We start from the raw sequence: 24,931 nt of genomic DNA, 5'->3' as shown, positions 1-24,931 counted from the left end.
TCACTTCAGTATGCTCCGAATCTTTACGGAGCATACCGAAGCAAGCTAAATATGAGAATTCCAAAGCAGGTTGCTTCGGGATTCTGGTAATTCCAGATTTTTTCCCCACTTCGGGTAAACCTGAAGTGGGAAACCTGAAATTTTTGGCAGTGCACACCCCTACTGGAAATTATGAGACCTGTATGGACAAGCATCACACATGGAATAGGGAATGCAGTGAGGAAGAGAAGGCAGGAATAATTGGGCCAGCAGAGTAAGCTGTAGGATCCAACCTAAAGAAATAAATTTCAACAAGAATGTTTTATTCCAATGCACTGCAATGTAAGACTCAGCTTTGCCAAAACCAAAAAGATTTTCTTTAAAAAAAGAGATTCACAAAATTTATTTAAATGTTTTTATTGTATGACAGCCTTTGTAGAATGCTACTTGCCAGGGAGAGTAAAAATCCCATCTGTACAAGTAGCCTGCCAACAGTTAGGCAGGCTGCTAAAAGGTTTTATGTAATGGCCAATTTTCTGTACTTTATCTTCAAGATCTTTAATTGCACAATACATGAAATTTATCAATTCAACCAAAGCTTCAAAAAACTTGGCTTAAAAAAATTAAGTCCACTGTTACTTAGAATGCAAAAGGCTGCTTTTATTAACATGAGTCTATCCAAACGGCTTCAAAATTTAACATTTTTAATTGTGAAATTTACTAGAATTTACTAGAAGCTGGGCCTTAGAATTTACTAGAAGCTGGGCCTCCAACTTCAACTATTAATAATAATTTTTAATTACAGTTTTGTAAGAAAAGTCTGTCTTATCTGAACTTAAAAATACCAAAAATTAATAGAAAGATATAGATGCTCTGAGAAGTTTTTCTTAATTTAGGCATACGGCAAATTGCCTTAACAAGTAAAATGTATCCAATTAATTGCTTCTTAAAAAACAGTATCTGCAAATGTATTTTACATGTTCTCATGAACAATAATCAATGATTAAAGACAAGTCACAATACAAGACTCCTATCATCATAACTGCTACATTTATATTCAAGATGAGATTGTGTTGTACTTCAGCCCATAAGTTTTCTCTCAGCCTGCGTAGACATTCAACTATACATTTCTCAAACAATGTATTTATAATAGAAATGTTCTTAAGGATAAGTCTTTGATTAAAATTTCCCCCCTCTTATAAGCAGTGAAATACTCATGAAAGCAGAAGAGTTCATTTCCATTCAAAATATAAACAAGAAACTCATCCCAAATGTTCTAACCCTTGAAGTAAGCCATTAGAAATTAATCATTATTGAAATAATGACAGTGTGCTATATTATCATAAACTTTACCTTATTATTATTATTATTTTCTACTCATCTCTATCAAATAACCAACCTACCCAAGGGCTAATACTGCTTATGGCTGCTAGTGACTAAAGTGACTCAAGTAGACATCACATTGTTTTGAAAGGAAAAACATCTCCTCTACAGAACAGAGAGTACAAAATGATTAATACTGATCATTTTAAGCCTCTTGTAAATTAAAACTTTAAGATCAGGCAATGTAGTAACTTTTTCTTGCAGCAATAACTACATGGATAGAATGAACTCTTGGCAATTTTTGTTATTTCTGAGCTTCAGTTTTTATACACCACATGGGACAGGAACTGGAAATCTCAGCCAACCATGTATTTTTGTACATTAAATGTTTTGGAACTTAATTCCATGCAATGTAGTATATGAACACAGCACGTAGGCTATCCCACATGCTTATTGCGAATGATTTCTCCACCCTCGATCTCAATTTGCTCATAGAGCCACTTGCGATCACAGCGACATTCAGGTCCACACTTGTTGGAGCCACATTTAGGACATGCATAGAAGCATCCAAGACAATCTTCATCAAGACAGTCACAGAGATCAATCCCACTATAAAGAAGAAGTCCTTGGCTGTCATATACTTTGCTCTTTGCTGGTATTACTTGCCTGCAGGAGGAAGAAAGTATAATTTACAGTCATTCATAACATTACACTAGACCTTCCATTTTAACATGTTAAGCAGTTTTTTGGCTAGTTCTCTTATGCAGAGAAGCAGCAGTGATTTCATATGTAGCAATAGTCATGGGGAAGCTGCTGAGACACTTCAGCAAAGTGGATAGTCTATATGGTAAACATCATATAGATTTGTTTTGTTAATCAGCTCTAAAGTTTGAGTCTGTTTCTATGCAATAGGGTACATCTATATGGTAAGATGCTTACAAGTCTAAAAGCCAGCAGTCTCCAGGTGGTCACTACTATAAATCACACAGCAGTTACTTTGCTATAAAGTATATATTGCTAATATTGCCACATTCATGTTATTTGATGCATTGCAAAGAAGAGATCTCTCCTTTACCACACAAGGCTTAAGTCTGGTCTTGACATGTGGCAGAAGGAACGAGCAGTGAGTGGAGTCGTGGGAGAATGGACTACATCAGGGAGAGATTACATTACATTTTCCAACATTAATAATTCCCTGCAAATGAAAAATTAGCACAGCATGACAAGGGCTAGGCTAGAACCTCTCACTGACATACTGACTCATTTGGAAGGAACTTTTACGTGATGGTGTTGGGGGAGCTTTAAAAATATCACTCTTCCAACTGCAGTGACACCAGTGCACAATTTTACCAACTCATTCTGCTGTGTCTAGACAAGACCTTAGCCAGTATACTGAAGAGAAGGATTATGCAAGAAGCATTTCCATTGTGATAGAACTTGCAATGGTTTCTTTGTGCACAGTTGACAACAGAAACTATGGACAGCAATGGAAAGAAGCCTTTGATCAAGGTCTGCACTTCTTGGCTTTAAATGGTTGAGCATAGAGTGTTTATAGCCTGCAGACACATTTGGAGTTCTGACACAGTGTAATGGGCACAGCAACAAAATGGATGCCACACAATGGCTACTGTAGGAGGTACAGCTACAGCTTACCTTCAGTATCACATTGAAGATCCCTGTGCTGTGGAAACAGCTTCTGCCAAAGCAATGCTTTTAAATATCTGCACAGCCAATCAAATCTCCAATGGTTTATCAGAAGTTATGCTTGGCAAAAGCCCCAACTGGCCCCATCCACTTTCTAGAAACACTTGAACACCAGGAAAGGTGTTAGTGGACATCATGTTGGGGAGCCCTGGTATATAGCCTACATCTACCCATTGCATGAGAAGCCTAAACACACAAATGAAGAATCTTAGCAAAATACTTTGCTATTAGCAAGTGTCTACATCAGTTTTTATTTTGGATAGCTGTGCATTATCTTCCTCCCTTTGTGCATGCTGTCCAAATAATTTGTCTTTGGGGGCCGATCTACCAAAGAAAGGATTCATCATCACATGCCTAGGTAAACATACTGGTAGCCACATACACTTTCATCCCCCCACCCCCAATCAGAGGAATTGTAATCTGGGATCAGTCAGTACTAATTCTTCCAACGAAGCCATACAAACTAAACTGTGAAATCAACAAGGGTGGCAATATAGATCTATTGGTTCCTGGTACAATTGTATATAGTCAAGAAGTGGATACATAGCCGAGAAGGGAAAGAACAGCAGCACATTCATAGAAAAATTTAATACAGTCTAGAGGCAAATGAAATATTTTTATAGTGATTTCAGTCTGGATAATTAGACAAATATAATGAACATCACTGGAATATTGCAAAGCTACTCCATGAATTTGGGGGAGGAGGAGTTGAGGAATTGTGGTGTTTGGTTTTAAGCTGTGACAATTTCTCTAATTTATTTGCAGCAAAAATCTCTCAAGACAGAGTCATCCTAGCTTTAAGAATAGATCAAATGGTAAAGGTATCAAAATCATCATCTGATTTTTTTCTTCCATTCCTTTAGTTTGGCCTCCCTGGCAGATAATGACAAGAACTCTGAGTATTGTGAATCCACCCGTAGCAATTTAGATTCCTGCTCATTCTGGCAGGTGAAGGCCTGCTGGGAGAAAGTGGGGGACTTATTGGGAAATATTATCAATGTTTCATTAGAAAATGGTGATTCTTTAAGCCCTCTGAAGGAAGTGGTGGTCTACCAGCTGATTAAAAGCCCTCATTAGATAATGTATAAAATAGTTATTGCCAATTCTGCTTCTGCAACTTGAGATCTCTCATATGGAATCCCACAGTGGTCAGTGCTATCATCTATGTCATGTAACATCTATGGGCCAAACTACATGTTACAGCATGGGTTTGACCCATGGCTGCTGATGCCATATCACAGAAGAATTTGACCATTTAAAAAATGCTATGGGTCCCCAGGATTGATCAAGCTTGCAACACAGAGGCCCCAGGCAATCTTGTTTTACGTCCTCATTTTTCAAGTATTGAAACAGCCACCCCCCATGGTATGGGTCTGATCCGGATTGGACCCTCATGGTGTTTTTAAAATGGTCAAATGCTTCTGTAAAATGGCTTTGGCAGCCATAGGTTCAATCTGTGGCATCCATAACATGGAAAGTGGCCCTATGTAAGACCACTGACTGAGATCATCTAGAGCTTTGGAGCGGGCTGTCATTAATATGTTGAGGACACCCAAGAGTCCAGCCAGCAGCATTTGAAATACTGAGTACAGTTCTGGTTGCTGCAGAGCTTTAAAAAATAGGGAAAAGGCAACCCAAATGATCAAATGGTTAGAGCACCTTTCTTATGAGAAAATTATGAAGAGTCAGACTTTTTAGTTAGGAAAGTTATTTTAAAAGACACATGATAGAGATTTATAAAATGATGCATGAGATGCCATTGGGTCCTGTAATCGTATTTTCTGGGTAGATATGTGGGAAGAGTTGGCATCTGGGTCTGTTGTGGGGTCTGGTACCTGTGTTGGTGACTCTGTTAGCTATTTCATGGTTGTTAGGCAGAAGTCATTTAAGGTTGGGGGGGCTGTCTGTAGGCAAACAGAGGTCTTCCACCCAGGGCTTGTGAGAGAGAGGCATCGTTTTCCAGGATGGGATGTAGATCACTGATGATATGTTGGATAGGTTTGAGCTGGGAACTATAGGTAACAACCAGTAGTGTTCTGTTGTTAGTTCCTTTTGGTTTGTCCTGGAGCAGGCTGTTTCTGGGTACTAGTTTGGCCCTGTCGATTTGTTTCCTCACCTCATTTGGTGGATACTGAAGCCACAAATTACAGGACCCAATGGCATCAGCTACACAATCTCTGGCTCTTACAGCTGTTCATCCTCCAACATGATATATACCAGGGGTGGCCAAATGGCGGCTCGCGAGCCGCATGCGGCTCTTCAGGCTTTATTTGGCGGCTCCCGGAGGCTTGCAAGTTCACTCCTCCCCCAGGCTCCTTTAAGGGGCAGAGCGGACCAGCCGCTCTCCTGATCTATGCACTCAGCGTGCTTCCCCTTTCTCTCCCAATGCTGGACCAAGGAAGGGGCGGGCCAGGGCTGAGGACAGCCCACCCTCCCTCGCCATGCTGGGAACTCCTCTGCAGGCATTAAGCTTTGCCAGCCCCGCGCTCACAGCGAGCACCCAGGAAGGGCACTTGGGGGGAAGGGGAAAGGGACGAGCGAAGAAGCGGCGAGGAAGCACCAAGGCAGAGGTGACCCAGGACTTCCTGCTTGCCGGCTTACTCCCAAGTAGGCAAGTGCACAGCTGCCAAAACCTACTCATGGCGTGAAGTGCAGCTTGTGCTGGGGTGCTTTTGCATGGGTGGAAGCCCCATTCGTTGCACAGAGTACTGGCTCACCCATAATTGTGTGCAGGACAGCTGAGATGGAAGAGCAGGGAGTGTGTTTGCTTCAGAGGACATGTGCTTGCTTTAAGATTGTGTGGCTCCGCTTTTCTGATCCTTCCTTGATTTCTTTCTTTCTTTCTTTCTTTCTTTCTTTCTTTCTTTCTTTCTTTCTTTCTTTCTTTCTTTCTTTCTTTCTTTCTCTCTTTCCATTTCTTTCTTTCCTTCGTTCCATCGCTTCTTTCCATCTTCCTTCCTTCCTTCTTTCTCTTTTTTCCATATCTTTCCATACCTTTCTATATCTTCCTCCCTCCCTTTCCATATCTTCCTTCCTCTTTACTTCTTTCCATATCTTTTTAAACCTTTCCAAATCTTTCTTTCCCTTCCTTTCTCTTTACTTCTTTTCATAGCTTTCCATGTCTTCCTTTCATGTATTTCTTTCCTTCTTTCCCTTCCTTACTCTTTACTTCTTTCCATGCCTTCCATGCCTTCCTTGTCTTTCTTTCTTTCTTTCCTTCCTTCTTCCCATATCTTTCCATGCCTTCCTTCCTTAACTTTCTTCTTTCCTTTTTTAATCCTTCCTTCTTTCCATATCTTCTTTCTTTTTTTGCCTTTTCCTTCCTTCGTTCCATGTCTTTGTCTTTTTCTTCCTTTCTATCTTTCCATGTCTTTCCCTCCCTCCCTTTCCTTTTTTCCTTCCTTCTTCCTTTCCATGTATTTCCTATTTTCAATAAAACATTGGGGTTGCCAAGTCCAACAAAAAAAAATACCTGGGGTCTTTGGGGGTGGAGCCAGAATACTTTGGAGATGGTGCCTTGCAAGGATGACATCACTTTTTGTGATGTCACTTCCAAGTCAAAAGTCAGCTCCACCCCTTCTGATGATGTCACTTCCAGCATACTGTGCCAAACCCCTACCCCTTCCTGTGATGTCATTTCAGGGCACTCCCCCAAACCTGCCTCTTCCACTTCAATGCATCATGTCTTGGGGCTCTCAAACATCTCAGGTTTATTCTATGTGGCTCTTACATTAAGCAAGTGTGGCCACCCCTGATATATACCCTCATGTGCCAACAATGCTCATCTGCTCTGTATATAGGACAAACCAGCCAACCTCTGAGGAAAAGAATAAATGGACACAAATCTAACATTAAAAATGGCAATATCCAGAAACCAGTAGAACACTTCAATCTACCAGGACATTCCATCAAGGAATTAAAGGTCACCATAGTTCAACAAAAACATTTCAAAAACAGAATCCAAGGGGAAGCTGCTGAACTGGAATGTATATGTAAATTTGACTCAGTGAGACTTGGATTGAATAAAGACTATGAATGGTTATCTCATTACCAGAAGTAACTGCTTTCAGGCATTCCATTCAGATTCAGCTATGGAGGGGAGAGGTCACACCCAGCCTGGATTGTGCACTCCACCTCTTTCATGACTTTTTGTAACTGATTTGCATTTACATGACCCTCACTCCCTGCACCCTCTCTCCCCCTCCTCTCACCACCTATATATCTCTGGTCAGTTTTTTCATACCCTCCATGCATCTGACAAAGAGAGCTGTGGTTCTCAAAAGCTTATGCTACAAATAAGTTGGTTAGTCTTAAAGGTGCTACTGGAGTCTTTACTATTTTATACCCTATTTCTTAGCCTTCCAGGACAACTGGCTGGCCTCTATGTGAAACAGGATGCTAGACAAATGGTATGATCCAGCATGGCTCTTCTAATATTATATTAAGTAAGCCACTAGATGCACAGGTACTAGCCAACAGGAGGAGATAAACAAATCTAGCATTAATTTTCCTTAGAGGAAGAATCACTTCACCCTGATGCCTCAAGTATTATGTTAAATAAATATGGGGCTAATTAAAATACAAAGAGGCTCCAAGCCAAGCATCTTCCTGCGAAGGAGGCAGCTATTTCCAAGTGGGTTCTGTAGACACAAGGATGATGCCTCCCAGGCTCTTCTGAAGCACCTCCTACTCCACTGAAGTGGAGGAAAACTAGGAACAGCTCTCTACTTACGGCAAAAAGCAAGTGGGCACCATGGCACCCATGGGACTATGTTGGGAATCACTGCCCTACACCAATACTCATATGAGACTCCAATTTTTTAAATCAGGTTGTTTCCATGAGGTAGCGCTGTTGCAGTTATGCCTCTTTTTAAACCTCTTCAAGTATTATTTAAATCTCTTCAATTTACACTTCCTTGTTAGATGGTTATTGGCAGTATAATATAGTTTGGGATGAACAGCATTTATTCCCATTGATAACATTACTACTACTGTTTATTATTGCTCATCAGAATTTCTTGTAAAAGCCCTCACCACAGAAAAAAATAGCACCTACATTTCAAAAGTGATGGTATTAAGAGGCCAAGAGATTTCTTATCAATGATTTGATTACCTTTGTTCATATCCCATTCTAGCTCAAAATAATTAAGAGAAGCAAAAAGCTGCTAGAAGTCTCCCACCCAGGTACCCGCCTTCAGAGGCCGAACTATAATGGGTGCTTTTTAGTCATTCTGTCACTTAACAGCAGATGCACTCACAGCAGATTGCATGGAAACATTCCATTTCACTCCAAGTTTTTCCTAGTTACACAATACAATACCATTTTGCTTTTATCGTGCCATTTCCAAGCACTTGAAAGATACAATTCTGTCTACACAAGCAAATTTGAAGAGCAGTTGAGATACAAATAAGGCAACAATTTTTCCCTGAGGGCATGAAAACAAAGATTAGTTTAATAAATGCAGAAAGGAGCCCACCTGTCTGAATTTATGGATGTGCTTTTTGTTTGCAGCCTTCTTTTCTCTCTTTTGTTTGCTTCTGGAGCAAATTCAGTATGTCGTCCTGGATTAGCAAACTGTAAAGACTTCAAGGTCTTAGCTGTACGCCCCTGAACAGATACGGACAAAAGCTTAATGCATAAACCACTGTTAATCAAGTTGGGGTGCATCACACATTGTATAAAATCTGGACACAAAGCTGAGGCCAGTTGTGATAACTCCTGTTAAGAGTCAAAACCTTCAGATGTTGAACACACAAAAATGTGTGGAGACAATGTTAAAAGTGAAGCAGATCCCTAATAGGGAAGTGGCTCTGGATCAAGAATAATTTCTACACGTGAACCAGTTAACTGCATTGTTCATAGCAAAAGGCTTCTAACATACAACACATCTTTATGAAATAACTTTGTGTTGAGCCGCTATTCAGTGTTTCTCCAGTGAGAAAAAGAAATAAGAGAAGTAAAAACAAAGCAGTTGCCACTTCTGAAGGGAGTGATTAAGCTGCATACGACAGTGACTTCTGTGATTTAAGTTAATGGAAATACATGAGTTGCTCCTTCAAAAAGTATAAACATACACCCACAACTCTTTTTATCTGACCTTTCCAAAGTGTAGCTGTGGTATGTCTTCACTGAACAATGCTTGTGAGAACCATGATGCTGGAGAACAACTTCAGTTTCATCATGAGGCTCTTTGTCAAGCAATAGTTACTTCTAAGAAAGAGTCTGGTAGGAGGTGCAAGACTTCCAAGGTGGCAGAACGGATTGCATTACTGTGGTGATTATGGTCCTCTACATGCAATCTCAAATTATATAGATTGCCACCTCTAAACTATTATCATGGTTTGCTTTATGTCACACTGCTTCCACAATGTACTCTGTATTACTGTAGTGCTACACATAGATCCACTTTTGCCAACAGCCTCTGTATTTTTCCCTTCACTTTTACATTAATTCTATTTGCCTCTATTCATAACATGCATTTACTTTTATTTATTATTACAGTTATTATGTAATAACGTATTGAGGAACGTATCAGGTGGCTTTATTGGAAGTTACTGTGGTATAATTATAGGAAAACCCCATCTGTGACATTTGATTAATAATGTTTCACACATGTAAGCTGTTGCTTCACACTACAGTTCTCAAATGATAAATGCTCATGCATGTGTGCCGTATCTAGCTTGTTGTAACACTTAAGAAGGGTTTTTCCAAACTGAATATAATATTTCGGTTATGTTCAACTTTCTGTGCATTCCAACCCTATGCATATTTAATCAAAGTATGTGCCACTGTTTCCAACAGAGGTTGTGTCCAGGTAAATGCGCACAAGACTGCAGCCTTAATCCAATAAGTGAAGAAATGCTTCCAAGTACATATGTCTCGATCAAGACTCCTTTGTGGATGGTCTTCAGAATCAACCTCTGTGCATTTTGAGCAGTTTCCATCCAAGTACCAACTGCCATCTAAATTTGGCACTCAGAAAAGTTACACCATCTATATCAACTGCATACAAATTTTTCCTTGCAAATTTTCTGTGCATATTAAAAGGATAAAAACATGACTTCTGCAAATCTTTGTCTCAATCAAGGTACACTTTAGCTTGATGTAAGCAGATAATATGATTCGCTGAGTGATTCCAGTCCTAAAATGAAGTAGTAATAGATCAGTTGATGACAATTCTTGCTCAGTCTTGAAGCCAGTGTGACAGGTAAAGAATGTTTTATGGAAATCTGTTAGTTAGCAACTGATTTCCAACTGAACATGGATTCATTTTATTTGGCCAATTCACTGTATTTCATTTTCTCCATCGTATCACTGTCATCTTTAGCAGCTGTAAGAATTATCCTGGAGAAAGCAGTGAAGGAAGTAGAATTTATGCTTCCAACTTTCTTTTAAACTTGACTGATGAATTTCAAAACAAAAACCAATCTGAAGAATAAACTCAAGAAACGTATACTATATGCTAATTATTTGCCCAGGATTTAGATGAATTATTTAGTTTACTTTGCAGATAACTGCTATGTACAGAAGAGAACTTTGGGACCTAACTTGAGCATGGACACTCTTCCAGAATGCACTAAACTCCTGTCTTGCATCCACTGTCCTCACTAGCTCCGTAGCTTCTACCAGCTGCTGGGCACAAGGCAATTGATAGTCTCTTTTATAAAGCATCCAAGGGGCTTTTATAGATCAGAGGTTTGCAACTCTGTGTTAGTTTTCAGTAGACAGAAAGGGTTATTCTGGTGGAGAGCAAAGTTAGTCTTCTTTGACTAGAGCCCACTATTACTAAATTCAAATTAAGACCACCTTCTGATTAAGCAACATATCTGAGTAAGAGTTTTGCAGTAAAAACCTGAAAGGATAGTATTGCTCTGAAATCTACACTGATAACAATGCTTTATTAAATATATCTTAGGAAAAGTATTCTGGGTCAACTTTTCATTTTGTGTGTGCAACTTGTTAAGTTGAGTTTAGGGAAGTAGCTGTAACATGCATGTTTTTGAAACAGACACATCACACATGCTCCTGGCCAGCCAGTTTCCAAAAGGCTTTGCCAAATATACTACAGAGAGGCATATCAGAGCATTCCTAAATTAAAGAAAGATCACTTTCATTGTCTATATTAAGGGGGAAGGTGACTGGAAAGCAGCTGTAAGGAAATATGAATTAATGTTTTCTATAAAAAAAAGAAAAATGGCAAAATACAAAACTTTATATTCAAGCAAGAATAAAAGCCAGTAATTTGAAAGAATGATGGAGGCAAAGCCAATACACAGAAGCTATTAAGCCACAGGCAACATATTACAGATACCGAGACATGTTCAACACCAGAACAGAAAACCCTACAGTTTTCTTCCTCACAAAGTAGTGTTATAAGTGTGGATGTATCTATGTTCTTGCTACCCCACCCTTTAAAGCTAAATAAAATTTTACTCTGATAAATAACTAATATGCAGTTCTTTCATATTACCATCTTCATTATATGTATTTGTTTCATTACTTTCAGAGGCCAGGATACAAAATGCTCCATTAAGATCCTCTGCATATGCACACAATCTATGCCAATTTACCATTCATCAGATAGGATACTCCCTATCACCCAAGTTTTCAGGAGTGGTGGTGGGGTGGGGAGAGAGGGACGGAAATGAAAATGCCCTCCAACTTCAGTACAAACACTGCCTTGTAAAGAGGTGCTCACAAGCATTCCTTTGGATCCCAGGTTATCTCAATTTTTGGTCTGTGCCACTTTCCTTGAAGAGGTTTTATCTTGATATGTAAACCAAAATCTGGAGATAATTTCATTCACCTTCTTGCATTTTATACTCTCTGTGCTGGTTCAGGCCTTTGTAGCACATGGTATAACACAATCCACAGGTATGTGATCATATTCTGAAAACTGAACTTGCTTCTCAGCTTCTCTTTTGTTGATCAGCACTCACCCTTCCCCATTCAACTTGTGATATAAATGAGGAAAGGCAAACAGAAAATTTAATCATTCTAGCTTGCAGATCTATGAACCTGTTCACTAAAGGCTGCAATCTTAACCATACTTACGTAAACACACTTACTTCCAGTAAACATACGAAGGATTATGCTGTATATTCATTTGGAATAAACCAGACTATTTGTTAAAGTCATGGGAATAACGAGTATTTTTGAAATTGTCGTCATTGGCAATATTTTACCAGAATGCAAACGGCAGATATGATAGAGCCTCTATCAGAAAGACAGAACTCATCTGAAATACATATTATATGTTCTTCTTAAACAAAAATGTATCACCTGATTTCCTGAGATGTAGAGTAGGGCAAATAATGTATTGAAGAATCCATTTTTCTTTGCTCCTTGTGACAGGACAATTTTTTCATAAAGACAAGAGACCAAAGATATTCCATTAACATGAAGCTGGTATAGAATGCAGATGCCCATGAAAGACCCCTTAAGAAGTGACATTTTCAAGAACTGCTGGAGGTTTATAGAACAGAAAAAAGGGGAAAGAGAGTCTACTGGCAGCAGTGGGGCATGGACAAAGAAACACCAACTACAACAGTTTATTTTCCATTACTGGGAACATGGACACATCTTTAGTGCATTCTTAGGAGACAGATCCTTTGGGGTTCTTTAGCATGTCAACCTTTGACCTATATCAGTATATGCTGCAGCTTTGCCTTTGGTGAACAAGTTGTACAAGTGCTTCTTCAATGAATAATGAAATTGCTAGATACCCACACTCATGGTAAAATATCATTTAAGCACCATATAAGCCAGGAGTCTCCAAACTTTTTGAGTCTGTGGGCACAATTGGAATTTTGACAAAGGGCTGTGGGCACCACTCCAAAACAGCTGCTGCAGGAAGTGGAGCCAGCCACAGGAGTATAACTCTGAAAGCCGCTCTACAATATGTGAACCCGCCCGATATGGTGGTTAGAATGTTGGACTAGGATCTGGGAGACCCAGGTTTGAATCTTCAATCGGCAACCCAGCCAGTCACATACTAACATCCTAACCTATCTCACAAGCAGGGCTTTTTTTGAGGGGGAATGCTCTGGAACACTGTTCCGGAAGCTCTAGAATCTGCCCACGTGATTTCTTCCTCCTTCGGCCCTGCAGGACGCTTAGCTGCTTTGAGTTCATTCTGCTTTTTTCCCATTCCTGTGTGTATGTGTGTGTGTGAGAGAGTGAGAGCTGGGACCCAGCAGGGCTCTGCAGAGGAGGGTAAGCTGCTTTGAGTTACTTCTGCTTTTTTTATTCGTGAATGAGAGAGAGACAGACAGACAGCGAGTGTAAGCAGAGCTGCTGGGGTTGGCTTTGCAGAGAAGGCTTTAGCTGCTTTGAGTTCATTCTGCTTTTTTCATTCATGAGTGAGAGAGAGAGAGAGAGAGAGAGCGACAGAGAGTGTAAGCATAGCTGCTGGGGTCGGCTTTAGCTGCTTTGAGTTCATTCTGCTTTTTTCATTTGTGTGTGTGTGTATGCGTGTGTGAGAGGGGGAGAGAGAGAGAGCGCAAGTGTAAGCATAGCTGCTGGGGACGACTTTGCAGAGGAGGCTGCGCTGCTTTGAGTTCATTCTGCTTTCATTTCAGTCAGGGGTTTCTGTGTATGTGTGGGCTGTTTTGAGTTCATTCTGTTTTATTTTCATTGGGGGAGTGGGAGGAGCTGTGTGTATGTGCACTGCTTTGAGTTCATTCTGCTTTCTTTTCATGGGGGTGGGTGAGGCTGTGTGTGTGTTGCTTTCATTCTTTTGTTGACTGAATTTGACATAGTTATGGTACCCACAGCATTTGAAAGCAGATTGGTTTTGTATTAAACGCATCAGTTATGGTTATTTGTATTAGTTAAAATATCAGTTATGTTTATTCCAGTTTTATGCTAGGAATGGATAGCTGTGTCCCAGTCACAGAAGGCTTTCATCAATATATTCATCAGCATATACGTGTTCTTATGTCTTAATAGCTGTAACTCAAATGGTTCTCCCCACCCTCAGCTGATTAACATCACTGGAATTGCAGTGGACATATGGGTGTTAAGGAAGTTTTTATGAATCTTGTTTGTGTGGGACACTGGAATATTTATGAGCATTTCACAATGTCACAACAACAGCTTAGCCATTGGTAAGGTAGAGTTGGCAGGCAACAGCAAAAAAAGCCATTTTAAACTAAGTATAACTCTAATGCAGCTAAAGTTGAGAATCTAATTTTGAATTGCTCCAGTAAAGCAAAACCCTTCCTGAAAATTCAATATTCATTAGATTAGGAATTTCAGACTCTGTGGAATTTTGAAAAAGTTTTAGATTTTTTTTTTTTACACTGGCAGAGGGAATCTGTTAGAATATAGATTTCTGAAATGAGTTTTAGATTTTTAGAGGCCCCCTCCTTCTTGCATATTTTAAAATATGATTCCAAAGAAATGAAATGTTTGGGAAAGGGAATGGAAGATTTCACTTTTTGTAGAGGATAGAGAAAGGAAAAAAACCCTTTCTCATAGTAATGTAATTTTCCAAGCTTACTAACATTTATCTTGTCGTAATGTATTGTGCTGGGTTCCGGGAAGTGGCATCACTTCTGGGAGTGACATCATCATGCATTTCCGGGAGCACGCACATGCTTTGCAAGCACACATGTGATAATAGAGAGTTCCATCACCTCTTTTCCCAGAAAAAAGCCTTGCTTACAGGGTTGTTGTAAAGATAAAATGGAGAACGAGATAATGTTGTAAGCCAGTCTAAGCCACCACCAGGGAAAAAAATCAGGGTATAAATGAAGTAAATAAACAAACATTTCAGGCAAGAGTCTTGCTGTGCTGTTCAATAGGACACCAAGACTGTGGTTTACTAGTGAGCTATAGGCCCTTCCTATGTACCACAGGCTTTCCAAAATGATGATTTCAACACAAGTTCTGATTAGGTGCATTGAGGGTTTCAGTGATACAGTCAAATCCAGTTTACTCAGAAGCAAGCTCTTTTGTGGTTATTAGTATATTATTTCAGTTTTTTTATATAAAGCTGCTATCAGCATTATACTATAAACATCAAAAACTCATACCAGGTCTGCACCATGATATACTATGATGAAGATTATACAATAAAACTTCATAAAAGTAGTTTACATTGGCATATAATGGGGGCAAATCCAAGAGGGGAATTCTTTCTCTCTCACACACACAAACACACACACACAAATCCCAAGTGGGGGTGGGAAGGGAAGAACACACATACACAGGAAGTGGTGTCTGTGTGTGAGAGAGAAAAGGATGAATTAAAAAAACAGAAGAAACTTCAAGGGTGGGAAGCTTTCTCACACACACAACACACATATGGAATTAAATAAAACTCTAAAGCATAAAGGAACTGGGGGTAAGGGGAGAAGTGGAAATTTAAAAAACACAGACACAAATGGGGAGAATAAGCCCACGTGAAAGTACAAGGTGGGCGGGGAAAAGATGGGTAATCTCAATGGAGGTGGGAAAGAAAAAAAGAGGAAAGCAGGGTTTATCCTGTCTCTTTGGTGCATGGCTTCTCTCATACTTCCACCAGCTTTCTGCTCCCCTTCCTGCTTTCAGCTTAGATAGCAACCCAATGAAAAGGCTCTTCTTTCATCCCCAGTAGCATCCAGGCCAACTTGCACTGGAGAAGACCATTCTCTCATCCCAGCAGCAGCAGCTGCCACGGCCACCCTGCCAGCTTGCACAGCAGAGGAAAGGGCTTTCCCCCCATTTCCAGCAGCAGTGCCCAGGGTGAGAACCACCCCATGGGTTTGCATGGGAGAGGAAAAGTCTCAGCAGCGGCAGTTCCTGAGGCAAGTCAGCTTGCTTGCACAGGGGAGGGTTTTTTCTCCGATCTGGGCAGCACTGACCAGCATGGCCTGGCTGACTTGTGCAGAGGAGGAAACAGCTTTTCTCCCCATTCCATTATGGAGGGGGGGGGGAGGTAAAGACTAAGGTAGGCAGCAGCTTACTTAGTCATTCAGCACATATTCTCATGTGGTGCCTGCTATTCAATTTGCCACTCAAACTTTTTAAAAATCTGCATGGCAATGGTGAAGCCCTGCTGTGGAATGGCCCTGCCCACATTCTAAGAACTCTGGGCAGGCTGTAGGTAAGCTGCTGGAGGGAGCAAGTGTGCCCATAGGCACCACACTGGGGAATCCTGATATAAGCACTGGCTTAGTATTAGCTAGGCTGCCCCACCTAAGTTATTAAAGCTGATGGAAAACAATCATTCCTGAAAACACTCTCATTAGCTCAGTCTAAAGGTAGTTACTAAGTCAGTTACAACATCTCTTCTGCCATGTTTTACTGGCACAGAGGATATGAACTGCTGCTACAAAACCTGCTGCTAGTATAAGATAATGTAAATGATTAGTTTTAAGTATGTTTTATAATATATAGGATTGTTGACGGGTGCTTTGAATGCCCCTTCTAGCAGAAAAGCAGCATGTAAATCTGAACCCTAAGCAGTTCATGCTACACTCTTCATTTCACCACTACGTTGGGGTGGGGGGGGGGAGAGAATGAGAATGTGTATGTGTGTGAGAGAGACACGAATTTGTGTAACATGTAGCACAGCCCATTATTTTATTCCTTCTTACTGGACAGCCACAAAAGAGGTAAATCTGGCGCTGGTCCCAAGCCTCAGACAAATGTTGTTTGAAAAAAATAAAAAAATACCAACAAAAAATAACTTGGCTGAACATCCTAATTGGAAGGGTGTCTCACCTAAGACCAACAACTTGCCAGTACAATCAGAGGTTGCAAAGTCTTTGTGTAAAGGCCTGGAGGATGCTTAAGTGATTCAGTTACAATTCACAGCTGAAAGTGGAAGAAATGGGAGGTGAGTTGAAGGTACCTTCAGAAAACTCACATTCCATCTATAGGCAAAGGAGGCACCCAGACTCTCAAGAACGACATGCATAGCTAAACCTCATCCAAGGACAAATGAAGCATAATTTGGAGTGCATTCATAAGAAAAATGCACAAATGGACTGGTGAAGTGGTGAGTGCTGGGCTATGATGAGAGAGACCCAGGTTCAAATCCCCACTCTGGATGGGGATTGCTGAGAGAGCATTATGACATACTCAGCATACCCAACCTTATAGGCTTCTGAGGATAGAAATAAGATGAGAACAACCGCTTTGGGTCCACCATTGGGGAGAAATAATAGATTTAAAGTAAATCAATCAAATCAAAGTCTTTCATTAGGTAATTAAAAAGATGTGGAGGGAGCGGGGAGTCTTCATTATTAATTATCATAACCTTGGCCATACATTTGGATAGATTCTATGTTCCATTTATCTGAATCCAAGCTGTAAAAACAGATAATTTTTAAAGTAATGCTGGCTTTATTAAGACAAGAAAAAAAGGTGAAAGAGACAGAAAGCATTCAAAGCACAATAAAACAAAAACTTAAAGCAACATAATATATGGCTGTGTACAATATCTTTGTATTGCAATCGGAGTGACATCCCCCTTTTCATTACAGTGGTATTTGTCCTGATCCAGAATCAGTATCTTGGTAATTGGGTAAACAGGGTTAACGTATCTAAAAATGTTTGTTGTTAGCCCTATACAAATGGGAGTGGTGAAAGAGACTACACTACAATCCTACTGATCATACTGGGACTTGTGTCCAAACAGGCATGCATAGGACTGTGCTGAAACCAGACTGCAGCAAGTCCTAGCTTACCTTAAGATTCAAGTCTAGTGACACCTATTGCAGACCAACATGGCTACCCACCTGAAACTATCTTCATGGCTTACCATCACTCTAAAGCAAGTTTGCATACACCTCCCACCAACACCACCCCCTTTAAAAAGAGTAACGCTTTCATGGAGAGGAACATTTGTATTTTGACATTTAAACAACCTGCAAACCTATTTTTAAGCTCTGCTTTTCACTGTTTCAATGATGCATTTTGGTTGATTTTAATGGTTTTTAAATGCCATTTTAGTAATTATGTTTTTATTTGTGATCTGCCTTGGGTCCCTTGAGAGGGCGAATATAAATTTTGTTAAATTAGTAAAATAAAATATCAAAAACATGAGGACAAAATTCAAGCCCCATAGTACCTTAAAGCGCCCCCCCATGACTTATCATTTCACAAAATGCATAAAACAGAAAAACATTTTTATAAAGGGAACATGACTAGCTATAGTATAACGGAATTGTTCAGGAAAGTGCTTTTATAAAGGAAACAGAACTTTAGCCTCTACCAGTGTCTATTGTATTCATTATCCTGCTGTTACAGCATTTTCTACTTCTTTTCTTTTTCTGCATTGTTTGACATACCATGTTAGGTACTTTTTTCAGTTTCTAATTTTTGTAATTCTAGTTCTATAGCATTATTATTGGATGTCACATGCTATATGAATGTATTGCTTTACACCTTAAGAGTGAGACAGAGAAGCTTTCAAGTAAGAAAATAATTTTGCTGTTGTTGGTCAGGAGTGTCTTATGCCACTCTATGTGAACAGATTACACCTCCCATTGAATTTTGTTTTACATCAGTTTCTCTTCACAATATTCCCCCATCCTCAATTATTATACCCTTTTTGTACTGTATGTATCTGAAGAAGATACCTCTTACAAAAGATTTATTGAAATAAATGGTTACTCTATAAAGTGGTACACTTTGCTTGTCTGTAATTTCGTAGATGCTTCTTTCTCATTGTTTATATAACAACACTGATATATAACAATTAACAACACAAAACGTTGCGTTAGTTAAGGCATGATATAGAAGAGAAAATTTACATAAACCACTTCATAGACCGTAAAGCACAACAACCTTCCTTAGTCTTTTAAGTATTGGCCTTTAGACTTTCGCTACAACACCCTCCGCTTCCGACCTTTTATTTTTAACCCTTTTCTTAAACCTTTGCAAAGAGAGATATTTCACGTGTGTATCGAATACGGCGAAGCCATTCTTGACTAAGCAGCGGCTAACTAAAGCTCGAAGAGTCGAGGGAAATAAAGGCAGTCCTGCCTGCGGTCCCCTCATCACCCCGCCGGCGCATACCTTGCCATAAGCTTTCCTTCGGCCCTGTCCTGCAACCATTCCCGAACCTACTTCCCCCGTAGCCGCCATGACCTCAAACGATTGCACGCACTTCCGGGTCTTGCTTAAGCAGCGGAAGGAAACTACTCCTAAACCCCTGCGCCGAGGAGCTGCAGACTGCACGAGACTTCCGGTTATTGATTGAAGGCGCTTAGAAGCCTCCATGTGCGGGGTAAGAGCTCTGGAAAGGCGGAGGTGTTAATGTGGAAAATCACGGCAGGCAGGGTTCAAGAGTCCCTTTCATTGGGTAATCACACGCACCATAATTGAAAATAAGCTACAGAGGGTAAAACTGTGGCTGCGGGGGAGGGGTTGCTGGTGGGTAAATGGGGAGCAAGACAAAGCTGTTGCTGATACGCTTTCCAAAGGAGGGGAGTGGGTAAAAGCCAGATCCAGATGATTTTAAACGGATCCTCAGGAATAATATGATTTTTATATTGAAACAAAACAAAAAGGCTGTCATATTATATATGTTCTAGCCTACAGACAGAAACAAAACAATCGTGCATCCACCAATCCGTAGCACTGCCACAGCACAAAAACATGCTAAAAAAGCATGGCTCCTCACGGATCTTCTTGATTTTTACATGGGGTCACGCAAAATCCACCATACAGTACCAGATCATGTCCATTACCACAAATGACACCAAAAAATTCCGCCATCCACCGCTTCGTGGCACCGCCACGGCGCAAAAACATGCATAAAAAGCACAGATTCTCATGGATCCTCCTGATTTTTACATGGGGCTACCCCAGATCCACCATACAATCCCAGATTATGTCCATTGCCACAAATAGCTCCAAAAATTCAACTATCCACTGCTTCGTGGCACCGCCACTGCGCAAAAATTTGGTTCAAAAGCATGGATCCTCATGGATCCTCTGGATTTTTACATGGGGCCACTCCAAATCCACCATATAATCCCAGATCATGTCCACTGCCACAAATGGGACAAAAAAAATCACCACCCACTGCTTCGTGGCACCGCCACAGTACAAAAATATGGTTCAAAAGCATGGATCCTCATGGAGCCTCTTGATTTTTCCATGGGGGCACCCCAAATCCACCATACAATCCCAGATCATGTCCATTGCCACAAATGGCACAAAAAATTCAGCAATCCACTGCTTCGTGGCACCACCACAGTGCAAAAACATGGTTCAAAAGAATGGATCCTCATGGATCCTCTTGATTTTTACATAGGACCACCCAAAATCCACTTTACAATCCCAGATCGTGTCCATTGCCACAAATGGCACCAAAAAATTAAACCATCCACTGCTTTCTGGAACCGCCACGGAGCAAAAACATGCTTTAAAAACATGGATCCTCATGGATCCTCTTGATTTTTACATGGGGCCACTCAAAATCCACCATACAATCACAGATCATGTCCATTGCTGTAAATGACACCAAAAAAATAAGCCCTTCACCGCTTTGTGGCACCGCCACGACACAAAAACATTCATAAAAAGCACAGATCTTCATGAATCCTCTTGATTTTTACATGGGTCCACCCAAAATCCACCACACAATCCCAGATCATGTCCATTGCCACAAATGGCACCAAGAATTAAGCCATCCACCACTTTGTGGCACCGCCACAGTGCAAAAACATGGTTCAAGAGCATGGATCCTCATGGATTAGGCACTGATAATCAATCTGAGCCCTCAGCCAAGGTGCCCACTGAGCTTGGCCCCAGGGCCTGGCAGCAACCCTGGAACCAGAGGGAGGGGGGTAGAGCCCTAGCTCGGCACTCCCAGAAACCTGACCAGATCAGGAACTGATAATAGTGTGGGCCCTCAGCTGAGGTGTCCACTGAGCTTGGCTCCAGGACCTGGCAGTAGCCTTGGAACCAGAGGAGATAGGTCCCTATCCCACCACACACAAAAAAAGCCAGCTCCAACGCCAGCTCTCCCTGTCTCTCTCCCCAAATGCTAGCTCTCTCCCATTCCACTGCCTGCTGAAACTGTAAGCTAGAGCTTGGAGCATGCTTCCTTTTATAACCAGAGGTCCCATAGAGCAAAGCAGGAGGTCTGTGGTTGGCAGTCAGAACTGCCTAACAGGGTTTGCAGGGATGAGATTGGAATTCCCATGGCTACAGAACACCCCCTCCCCCCTCCTCCCTGGCTTCTGCTCCCCATGTAATCAATTTGGAGCTCCACACTTGGAAGGAATACCGGCCTATCAAGCTAAGTTGGGCTTTGATTGGGGTTTCCAGGGCAACAGAAGGAGTGCAGACAGAGTTCAGGCAGTCCCTGCCTCCGTTGCCAAGGGAATTGATTGAAGGCGCCTGACTGTTTGGCTTCACGAACAGTGGATGAACTCAACAAATGAGGCTCACCACGACCACTTGTTAGTTTACAATGGCGCCTCATGAATGGCTTGTTCACAAACAGCCGATCGGACTGTTCATGGCTTTTTTTCTTTCATATTGCTGTTCATGCCCACCTCTAGCCAGGAGTGCCAATAAGGCTACCTAGGCAAGAATCAGCCAGTGGTATAGTGGGCAGAAAAGCCTGGTGATGTAGCTGCTGCCTGTCTTCCTCACTTGGCTTGTCTTTGCCTCACTTGCCCCATCAGTGATCACCATTGACCAGAGACACCAGCCATAGATGACCAATGAACTATACATACCACTACTCAGGGACAATTATGATACTCCAAACTATTAATTTATCAAAAATATTTATAGTGATCCTAAAGTACTAAGAAATACAACCAAAATTCTATGAATATCTCAATACATCACAATGTACAGAAATTTATAAAGATTTAAATGTCCATCATATGAAAATAATTACAGCAAACAGTCTTTGTCAATATCATATGACCGAACCTACGAAGAAGTAGACGGCACTGGAAAAGAGTTCTTAAATGAATATCCGTTTGTTCTCCATTCTTTGTATAATCCAGGCATCCACAATATCCACAAAGCCGTCACTATATACGAAGAGGCAGATGAAAAGGCAAATAAGTACAAATGCAGAAAATGTAATGTCCTGTTTGTTCTTTGTTCTTTTTCAGGTGGATAAAGGCAGATGGAACCGGGAACCACCCACAGTCCCGGGTTGGCCTGACAAGTGGCCGGCAATATTAAGTTGAATAGCTTGTTTCATCCCATCAAGATTTCCTCAGGGGCCATTGAAGATTCCACCACAATTTTTCAACTTGTGATGGAACAAATACTCTTATGTGCAGTTCATTCACAGCTCTACCAGGTCAGTCAATATAAATTTCTGTACATTATGATGTATTGAGATATTCATAGAATTTTGGTTGTATTTCTTAGTACTTTAGGATCACTATAAATATTTTTGATAAATTAATAGTTTGGAGTATCATAATTGCCCCTGAGTAGTGTTGTGTATACTTCACTGGTTCTGCATACTCAGGGTTGCCCCTCGGTTGTTAGTGACAGATGACCAATGATCAGGCAAGTGAGGCAAGGATGAGCTGAGGGAGACAAGAAGCAATAGTCCTTGGCTTCGTTGTGGTGCTGGCTGCCACTGCTGGCTTGTACTTGCGTATTAGCCCATTAGCTGGTGAACCTCCACCAGATGAGGCAGTGTTGCTGGAAGAGGGATGGGACCAGTGGAAATGAAGAGCCATTTTCCATGACTATTTTGGCAACCTTGTCCACCCCTGTTGCTAAGTCATAAAGGTGATCCATTTCAGACTGATTCTTGCCCTCATCATGGCAGACAAACATCATTGGTTGCCCTGATGAGTGCTCTACACTGGTCCTCTGATTGGGAGACTGCATCCCTGTTTGTCTTTCTGTACTTCTCAATGCCTTTTGATATTGTTGACAATGCCATCTTGTGACAGCACAGCATTCATATTTGCTAACACTGGAACCTGGAACCAGGTGGTTCAGTCATACAGAAATGTATATCCCAAAGACAGCTCTGCCTGCCACATGACCATAAAGATGTAGGTAAATGACATACAGAAATGGGGTCATCTTCACCCACTGCTTTGCAAACTTTGGGTCAGTGGACCCCAAAAATGGGCACAGGGCATCCACAGTGGAATTCAGCACTCTAGAGGAAAGGTTTGTTTTTTTTTACACCTCCCCTCCTCCCGTCACATATGTGGAAGAAAAAGGCTTCTCACATATGCAAAGGACAAAGGCATTCAGGCTTTACAGCCACAGAGACATGTCTGCTTTCTCTCTCTCTCCCGCAACCATGGTATCTGAAGAAGACCCTGTTCAGATGAGCAAAGCTGCCATGGTGGAACATAGGGGAAGAGGTGGTCCTGCAGATATGAGGGCCCAAGGCCATGTGATAGTCAAAACATTGAACTGAGCCTGGTAACTGATGGGTAGCTAGTGGAGTGACTGCAGAATGGGAGTAATATGAAACATCTAATACAGCAAAATGCATCAAAAAGTGCATGGAAATAAAATCACAATCTAGCATACCTGCCATGTTCGGCATTCAGCCTTTACAGCTCAGACTTTAAAAATTCTGATCAAAGCCAAGAACGTGAAGAGGGGAACATGTTGCTCAGTGAAGGATTCAGTACTGGTGCTGTGCCAGCAGAGGGCATACTGAATCTTAGTTTTGAATATTTGCATTAAGTTTCTGAATGTCATCTTTTAAAGATATAATTAGATATAAACAGGAAATTGTTGAAATTGATTGGAGAAGACTGCCTTTCCTTTCTCAAATACAATTTTTACTACAAGGCTGCCATTTTGTCACAAGGCCTTAAGAAAAAAGACAATATCAGGAGGAAAATAACTAATTTTATTGAAAAGTTTGTGAGTAGTAACAATGCTTGGTTTTAAAACGGCCACAACCCTTCAGTTTTAACCTTTGGCAAATCTACATTGTTCTACAGTGCCAATCGGGGATCTGCAATAATGAGAGGGGGAGGTTGTTTTTCATATTCAAGTTGTTTTTTCTATAGTTGGAAAACAGCAATCTGTTTCTTTAAAACCTGAGGCTGGGAAGTTACATACAAGTGAAACAAGTCAAGTAAAGAGCCATTTCCTCTAGTAACCTGGAACCCCTGAAATTCACCCATCTAAGGCAGCCTCTTGCTTCCTGTTCTATGTTGCACAGGTTCTGTGCAAGCCTATGTTTGGTTTATGTGTTGTGGCATTATATTTTGGCTGTTGTTACTGAAGTTAAGTGTATACAATTATTTATAGTAATTTGTAAATAAATAATGAACAGTAGAGTGAATATTATACAACTACTGTACTACATGGCACCATTTGACTTCTTTAAGTATCCTTCTTATGATGCAGGAACTCTTTCTCAAAGCAAAATGGAGGTAAGTAGTAATCCACTGTTTAGTGGAATGTGACCTTTTCAGCACTGACTATTCAACAAACTCCCACCTTCAGTGCCAGTAATAATGATGGTGGCTGGACATTTCCTGGAATTACAACTAATTTCCAGGCAACAGAGATCTGTTCCCCTGGAGAAAATGTCTACATTGTAACATGGACTCAATGGCATTATATTTTTGCTGAGGCCCTTCCCCTCCCCAAACCCTGCCCTCCCCAGGCTCTACTTCCAAAATATCCAGGAATTTCCTAATACAGAACTGGCAACCCTATGCTCATCCGTTGTCCATTCATTTATAGATTGTAATATCTTGGCTGCTTCGTGATGCAAGTGACATTTGCACTGAATAGGTGGCTTTCTTCCTTGTGCCACAAATATGTTTGGTGTGCAAGAGCTGGACACAATGGTGTTATACAGATAAAATCAGCTCCAGTAGTGTCTTGCAGAAACAGAGATGAAGACTCATCCATTACTAACGTTTCTCTGCAGTCAGAAGCAATGCACTTTTAATATTGTGCCTCTATGTGGCACTCGTTTCTTTTTTATAATTTTCCCCCTTTGCTAGC

At 40.9% G+C, this 24,931-nt stretch overlaps 1 protein-coding gene across 1 annotated transcript; it reads right to left on the bottom strand.

Annotated features, from left to right (window-relative positions):
* Window positions 1-380: 380 nt before the first annotated feature.
* ARL14EP (ADP ribosylation factor like GTPase 14 effector protein) lies at window positions 381-19,109 on the bottom strand. Its single transcript, XM_054971567.1, has 3 exons — window positions 19,019-19,109; window positions 8,484-8,614; window positions 381-1,968 (listed from the first exon to the last, which is right to left on the bottom strand). The coding sequence occupies exons 1-3, from the start codon at window positions 19,085-19,087 to the stop codon at window positions 1,740-1,742; spliced, it is 429 nt and encodes a 142-aa protein (XP_054827542.1). The 5' UTR covers window positions 19,088-19,109; the 3' UTR covers window positions 381-1,739.
* Window positions 19,110-24,931: the final 5,822 nt, after the last annotated feature.

This window comes from Eublepharis macularius, chromosome 2, assembly GCF_028583425.1.
Source record: "Eublepharis macularius isolate TG4126 chromosome 2, MPM_Emac_v1.0, whole genome shotgun sequence".
In the NCBI taxonomy this organism is placed as follows: Eukaryota; Metazoa; Chordata; class Lepidosauria; order Squamata; family Eublepharidae; genus Eublepharis; species Eublepharis macularius.
The sequence above is the reverse complement of the archived record's forward strand: the minus strand, read 5'-3'. Positions and strand labels throughout refer to the sequence as shown.